Below are 8,481 nucleotides of genomic sequence, written 5' to 3'. Positions count from 1 at the left end.
TTTAATTTATTAAAAATATTTAAAAACTTTAGAATTCCCGATAGGCAGTTTTGCACTCTGGAAAAAATCATTTATTCCTTACAGTACTGCCACTGCTCGCTTTTAGATCGTTGGGTTTCTTATTAAAAAATTACAAAATATTAAATATAAAATTTGAAATTCAAAATTCGGACTTCCAGGTGACGAAGTACGGGTGGAGTACTACGTTATTCAAAACTGGATGGCCCTACGTATCATTGTTTTACGTATTATTTTACGTATCATTGTCAGAAACTTGCATATATTTGGTTAGAGCCTTTATCCATTTTTCGCAGCAACTCCACTTTTTGTTTGATGGACATCGAAACGTGCTTTCGCTTTGTAGATATCCTTTGGCAGCTCCAGAATCGGAAATTCTTTTTGACGTAATCGAAAGTTCAAGCTTTTTTTTATAAAATTGCTCTAACTGTCTGCAAAAAATAATAAGCCGGATCCAATTAGAAGATTGAGGAACAACGCAATCTGCAACATTAATTGAAATAGATAATTTTAGCTTAGCTTATACCGTCCGTTATACATTAAACGCGCATGAGTAAACGTATTATGCGCATGCGTAAACGTATTATGCGCGTGCGTATACGCATTATGCGTTTACGTATGCACAGAAAGTTTGTAGTTTGAGGTCCGGAGTATAGATCATTCCGGATTATGGACGTCCGGATTAAAGACTTTTGACTGTAATATCCCGTTTGGGACTAACTTCCCTTTAGAGCTAAAAACAGAAAATGTGTTTGTCCTTTGCTTTGATTTTTCACCCAAATGTGGCTATATTTTTACCTTCAAAACCAAAATGTTGCCTCGCACTTTTATAAGTATGTTTTAGTAGCTAAACTACTTACGTCACTTATTGCAGTGCTTTTCACATAGCAAGGCATTCTGTTCTAGAATAGTTTGAATATCTAATTTCATGGCTGATTTCTGACGTATTGGAGTCAAATATTTTGCATTTTATCTTTTAGAATGAACATAAACTCTTAATAAATATAAATATAAACTCTTAATGAATAGGAAATGGGATCATATAAAAACTAACATTTTGTATTTTTTACAAAACTGTGTTTTTTACCTTAAAAGTCCAAAACATATTTGCCATCACATGGAGGCTTGTTGTAACTGGAATCAAATATCTATGATCAACGGTCAAATTAAAGGCCGTATAATGACTTAGGTGCTACGACTGTAGCGTCCTACGAGGAGAACGTTATGCCGAAGTTTTCATGCTGCAGATGTGCTAAATTGCTTTTACGCTTTTTTGCCCATATTATGCCACTTTTACATACTGCCACATTGGATATCATTCAGCACTTCAAGTGCACAGGTTTGCCCCAACATTTGGATTTATTTTTTACTTTTAGGATACCCACTAAGAACATATATAGATTGGTAAAGACTTCAGGGTCGTATACCTATTAAATAAGCGAAGACCTATTATTTATATATTATACTTATCAAATTTATGTCATTTTAGATTACAATAAATTTATGATTTTAATGCAAAATTTTTCAAAAGATTCATCTGTTTTGTTTCACATTTTGAAATTTTATTTATTATTAATGTTCTAGAAAGAACAGCAAAAGATCCGAATTTCCGGAGGATTCCGTAAGCATGGAATTAGGAAACATTTGATTATACCCCTTTACAGCATTTTTTTATTTGAGAATAAATGACTTTCCCACTTACGTCATGAACAAAGTGACTCTCAAAGTACCGTCGCTGATAATAAGTATTAAAAGCGATATCAAAGTTATCCATAACGAAATCAAGGCATTGTTTCCAGCGAGGCTGGTCTTCATGGACTTCTGGTTGGTGCCTATCAAGTTGTTTTGGTAAATGGTCCTCCACTCCTTCGACAATAGAGGCAATGATTCCTCAATGACTCTCCAAAACATATAATTGGACACTTCCCTGAAATAAAAGGGAACTGAAAACTATCAGATTGTTGACATTGTATTAGAATTTTGCTTTTTTACATGTTTTTTATACATTTAATTGGAATTTTTTCTGAATGATATTTTGAGGGATATTAAAAATAAAATCTATGTGTTTACGAAGAGAAATTAATTTAAAGCTTTCAAGGAAAAAGAGTTCACGTTTAGTGAAAAAGAAGAATGGGGGTAAATATTAGCGAAGAACTTAAGCAGACTAAAGACATTCTAGGGCTCACTGCTAACTACACTGGTGTGCAAAAATTAAGGACGAGAGGGTTTTTTTCAATATAACTTTGTACAAAAGCTTTCCAAATCAACACACTTAATACCGTAAGATCCCCAACACGTAAGGACATGAGTAATGTAAGCAAAACTTACTAAAAGAGAAATCAGAGGGATAAAAAGAAGCTTTATTGAAAAGTAGCATGGAGCGCAATGCGACTGAAGGCCGAAACATCCCTGTGATGGGTGCCCAGCAAGAAACATCCGGTCTTTAATAGGGGATATGATTTCCCCTGACTGCTAGGCAGGTTTCACACCGTCTGCCCATGCTGAGAATGAGGGTGTCAATGAGTTGTTGAGGCATTGCTGCCTATTCGTCTTGCAGCGCCAATCGAAACTCCGGAATCGTTACTGGTGGTAAGGTACGAGCTGCCAAGCGTCTGTCTAGAAAATCCCATACATGCTCGATGGGAATGAGATCCGGAGATCGTGCCGGCCAATCCATACGTTCAATATCCTCACTCTCTAAGAGCTGTTCGGCAGCTACTGTGCGATGACATGGTGCATTGTCGTCCATGAAAAGGAACTCCGGACCCATAGCGCCTCTAAAAAGACGCACATATGGAAGAAGAATCTCGTTACAATAACGGGTCCCGTTGACTGAACCTGCGTCGAAGATGTGAAGGTCTGTACGACTACCAAGCATGATGCCTCCCCAAACGAGAACACCACCACCTCCATACCTGTCCCTTTCAATGATGTTCGAGGGATGTTTGCGGCTTCCCCGCTCTCTCCAGATGAGTATGCGATGACAATCGCTACTCAGACTGAATCTGCTCTCATCTGTAAAGAGTACTCGTCCCCATTCATTGTCTCTCCAATTCCGGTGTTCCCGGCACCACAGAGAACGCCTTCTCCGATGGGCAGGCGTTAGAGGTACACACCGTACAGGGCGTCGTGCAAACAGACCACCACCGTGCAGTCTTCTGGATACGGTAAAACGCGATATCGGTCGTCCAGTCGCCTGTGTCGTGTGTCTAGCGATTTGTCCCGCTGTCTGCCGCCTGTTTCTTCTGGCCTGCTTCTGTTTTGTCTTTAAGTGTTTAGGTGTCTACGTGTCTGAAGCGTCTTAGGTGTTTGAATGTTATAAGTGTTTTTAGTATTCATGTATTCTTTTTATTTATTTATTTATTTATTTATTTATTTATGTGCACATTTCATGTGTGTTTATGCTCTGTTTAATGTACAAACAAGACTGCCCCACCCACAAATGTACATCAAATTTCAATGTAGCCCTTGTATGGCCATGTTTAATCTGAATGGAATATCAATAAGCTCCAGGTGCGGCCTTGTGCGGCTCCAGGGAGTTGTTGCATCTGGATAGTGGAAGGCGCGGGACATATGCCTGCTTACCCCTGTTAAACACCAGGCGTCCTCGTCCTCCGTCACCTGTCACCTGTTTCTTCTGGCCTGTAAGGCAATATACCGGTCATCTGCGGGTGTGGTTCCTCGTGGACGACCACTACTAAACCCCCGGATAGTTGTTCCTGTAGTTTGAAATTGTCTCCAAAGTCGTGAAACGATGCTGTGAGCAATTCCGAACTCTGCAGTCACACTTGTCACACTTCCTCCAACTTCCCAATGATTCGACCTCGGGTAAAAGCATCCAGATGTCGTCTAACAGATTGATTATTCGCCATTTCTCGCTGAAGCAGCAACTCGGTGTGATTTTAACTGCTATACGGCGTGCAATCTCTTTGCCAGAAATACTGATCTTACACCGACAACATGCTTTATACTACTCAGACACTCCCCCATTACGTCTACCTGCATATCTGCGCATGTGCTACCGTACATCACCTTACTTAACCTCCTGATTGGTCTTTCTGTACTCTCTGCCTCTTCGTTCAGCTGATATGCTAATTTTTCGACTTCGTCCTTAATTTTTGCACACCAGTGTATTTAGGTATATTACATGGATATTCTATTAGGAACAAATATATATATATCATGCCCTCAAAAGTTCTAATTTATCTTTATTTTTGAGATTATTGGTCATAGATATACATTAACAAATGCAGCTGTTTTTAATTTAACTTTCTTAATAAAAATGACAGCTGTTTTTAATTTAGCTTTCTTAATTGAATTAATTACTAACCAAAATGGAAACTTTTAAAATTTCTATCTTTAAATCAAATAAATTAACAGGCAAAATGATAGTGACGTTCAATTCTTTTAATAAAATTTATTATTAGCCAAAATTGTTAGATAAAATGACACTGGTGTTTAATTCCTCTGTCTCATCTCTTCGCGTTTAAGTATCGGTCTCTTTTATTCTTTTAGATCGCTAACTTCTTATTTTTTAGAAAGTGATTTTTGTAACAATTATAGGTTTAACGTAAAGCCCATATGAAGTTTCTCTTACCTCTTGTCTTCCGTCTCGATGGACCTAGCGAATTTTTTGATGTAATCAATATCATTAATAATTAAGCTTTCGTTTCCGTAGATTTTATCACTGAGTACTCCATTAAAATATTTAAGCCAGTCAATCTATTGGAAGAAAAAGAGAAGTGTTTCACATTTTTACCTGCATATAAAATATATTTTCCATGGCAACTATATCTAGAGCATAAATGATATAAAATACTAGAAGAATAAGAACATATTATCAGGCGTTTTCGAACATGAAAAAGGAAACATTATCTGAATGTTTGCTGAGATACGAGCGACGGATCTTTCACTTTTTATTGTCACGAATCACATGTATGACTCAATGCACACGTGCATTGAATCATATAGGTTCTGTGCGTAATACGAGGGAATGACATTTCATATGGCTTCGACCTGACGCCAAAGTTCAGTCTTTGTGTGTGCCCAACAACTATACGAGCGAGTCACTGACAGATGAACAGACATGCTGAATGGGCCGCATACGCTGGGAATATGTAAGCCATGGATGAAGTGAAATGAAAAACATGTGCACGGGTATTATCCTGCTGAAATATAGCTCCCAGAATGAGTCGAAAAATGCCGAGGATCTCTGGTCCACAACTTCCCTTATGTAGCTATTATTGTTTCAGTTGTCCGCTGTCTACATTAAATCGGATCGATAATTATACCCAATAGCTCCCCACACCATGATACTAGGCGTTTCCGTGGTATGACGCTGGATAGCATACTATGGAACAGACATTCCCCTCTGTAACGTCTGAAGCGTACTATTCCATCATCGTACACCAGATTTTAGCAAGATTTCTCGGAGAAAGCAGCTTGTTGACACAGTACACGCACTGTGTTGCCGTGACCATTGCAGTCGAAGGCGTTTGCGATTAAGCGACAGGAGAATCTTGCGTAGAGGAACCCTTACACACAGTTCATGTTGCAGCAGACGCGATGAGCAGTGGACTTAGCACAATATCTGTAACCATGCTCTATCATTTTGCTAACAAACGAGAGGACCGCTGTACGATTTACCACAGCCATACGGATGAGGCGTCTGTGGTCCCGTGACGTTGTGCTATTGCGTATCCCAATGCGAGGATTTCGGCTTATTTGGTTATATTCTATTCATTTCTTCCAAACACACATCACTGTTGAGGTTTTACCCTGGATATTTGCTCGATAAGAAAGTCCATCCTCTCGCATACCGATGATGTGGCCTTGTTCGGACTCCGTTAATTGTTGGTATGGCACCTTCGGCTGCTGAAGAGGCATACTCACTACTAATTAAACGTTCACCGCATACAGAGGACGACAAATCGGTTGAGAGAATTTTACAGTTCTTTATATATACATGGAACAAGTGACCGGTTTTCATTCCACACATCCGCAGTCGCTTTGTAATTCTAATCATTTGTATGTCTTCCCTCAGTTTACATTTCGTGTATGTATCCTGTTTACATTTCCTGTTTGCATAAATAACGGGTGGTCATAATTAAACTGACAGTGCTTGCTCACAGTTTTCTGTAGCGCGATCTATTTGCGAGAATGACGCCACATTTTGTAGGAAGATTTAACAAGACGGGGGACGAAAGATTCCGAAAAAAAAGTTCCAAAAGTCACCGCTAGGGGAATATTTGGCGCTGTGTAATAGAAAATAAAGTCTTAACAAATGCAAATCAGTACGGAAATTACCTTTTATTTTGCATTCAAATGAGGTTCAATGTGGCTGCCGTTGTTTTGGACCACATATTGCATTCTGTGCACAGTATGCACAACAGCAGAAAGTAACATGTCTGCAGGAATCTCCCGTACAGTCCGTGATATGTTATCCTTCAACGTAGCCAAGTCCTGGACCACTCCTTGATAGACCTTGGACTTAAGGTAACCCCATAGCCAGAAGTCGCATGGGGTAAGATCAGACGACCGAGGTGGCCATGCATTTGGAAAGTAGCGGCTAATGACTCTTTCTGTTGTGAAATTCTGTCGTAGCATCTGTTGCACCCGTACAGCAACGTGTGGAAGGGCTCCATCTTGCATGAAAATGATTTTCCCCACGCATTGTCTTTGCTGAAGTGCCGGAATAACAAAGCTGTTCAACATGTGGCGATATTTCTCTCCGGTAACAGAACAGGTTTTCGGTCCTGTCGGGGTAATGTTCTCATAGAAGAACGGACCTACGATAAATTCCGCTGTGAACCCACACCAAACAGTTACCTTTGGTGAATGTAAGGGAATTGCTGTGACTGCATGTGGTGATTTGTCATCCCAAGTTCGGCAGTTCTGGGTATTCACAGTTCCATTCAGGTAAAAGTGGGCCTCGTCTCCCCATAAGATCATCCATCATGGTCAAGTATCATGGCCAAGTATCACGGCCAAGCATCATCCACCTCCATTCTGGCAAGAAAGGTGAGAGCAAAAGTCAATCGCTTATCATGGTCAGGGTACAGTAACTCCTGTACATGGCTGATCTTGTACGGATAGAAGTTGATAATATTTCGTAAGATTTTCCATACCGTACTGTAAGGCATATCCATATTCCATAAGGCATATCCATAATAAAAGGTAATTTTATTCCGTATTAATTTGCATTTGTTAACACTCGATTTTCTATTACACAGCGCCAAATATTCCCCTAGCGGTGACTTTTGGAACTAATTTTTTTCGCGGAATCCTTTGTCCCCCGTCTTGTTTAATCTTCCTACAAAATGTGGCGTCATTCTCGTAAATAGATCGCGCTACAGAACACTTTGAGCACTGTCAGTTTAATTATGGCCACCCGGTACTTCATGGGGTTGCAATTTTCACAACATTAATGTATTATCACGTTTGTCTACCACTATTTTGATAGCCTTAACAGCCTGATACTAATAAACGTAGGAAAAGTCTGCTTCAAAAGCTCAATGGGATTTAACTAATTTAATGTAAATAAAAATAAATAAGTACTTTCAGAGTGTTAATTAGGAAAATGCAAAACATTGCTCATGAACCGTTCATAATATTCTTAATACAAAACTTTGTTTATCAGGAGAACTTATCCAAATGAGACTAAATTCAGCAGATGTGATGTACACGTATAGAAAATAATGTAAATAAAATTTAAGAGGAACTGAATGTTTCATTCAGAAGGTGTATCTACAAATAGCGAATAACTAATAATATGTTGATCCAGCTCTGGCTCTTATGCAAGCTGTTATCAGGCTTTGCAATTGCTTTTAATATGGCGAATCACCTCTTGTGATATTTTTTGCTAGCCTCTCTCTCCATTATCGAGTTAGCTTGACCACCTTCTGGGATGATCGGTGCAGTCTTTTTATAAGACCACAGACGTAGAGATAGTGGTAACAGTTCTGAAGATCAATCTGTCTAATTGAATGTTTGACAAGAGAATTGTGCGAAGACAATCAGTAAAAATGATTGCTGCTTGAGACTGATGACTATCCCGTTGAAACATAAAGTCAGCGGGCCTCGAAAGAACATCGTGGATGAATCATTGTGCTTTAATGGTGTCTGGGTTGACAAGCTAAGATATTCGATTATCAAATGAAACGGCACTCAGATCATAATTCCTGTTCCTGGGCAGTGTGATGGGCAATATTCAGGGAAGTTCCTTACTGCTGTCCTGAACGTCTCCAGAGATGTCATTACTGGTCATTATGGCTCAGTTCGAATTGGGACTGAAGATGCATATACTCGGTGAATAAGATTCCGGGTTAAACAAGCCCAGAATTTCTGCAAGAGCGTTTGTTGACGTGAACATTTTGTAGATCTCTTTCTTTGAATGAATTATTAATGATTCTTACGGCTACTGATTTCATAGTTACAAGTCAGATCGTGGATAATGACGAATTA

The 8,481-nt window shown here is 39.2% G+C and overlaps 1 protein-coding gene across 1 annotated transcript in view; it reads right to left on the bottom strand.

Moving 5' to 3' along the window:
* Window positions 1-1,761: 1,761 nt before the first annotated feature.
* LOC118188556 (membrane metallo-endopeptidase-like 1) overlaps window positions 1,762-8,481 on the bottom strand; it is a 79,135-nt gene continuing 72,415 nt past the window's right edge. Inside the window, exon 9 of the mRNA XM_085826989.1 lies at window positions 1,762-1,945. Within this exon, the coding sequence (XP_085683115.1) occupies window positions 1,910-1,945 (36 nt within the window). The 3' untranslated portion in view covers window positions 1,762-1,909. The remainder of the gene's footprint in view (window positions 1,946-8,481) is intronic.

Source organism: Stegodyphus dumicola, chromosome 11, assembly GCF_044657685.1.
Source record: "Stegodyphus dumicola isolate Sdum_Otavi_A_Nest chromosome 11, ASM4465768v1".
In the NCBI taxonomy this organism is placed as follows: Eukaryota; Metazoa; Arthropoda; class Arachnida; order Araneae; family Eresidae; genus Stegodyphus; species Stegodyphus dumicola.
Note: the sequence above shows the minus strand (reverse complement) of the source record. Positions and strands in the feature narration are given on the sequence as shown.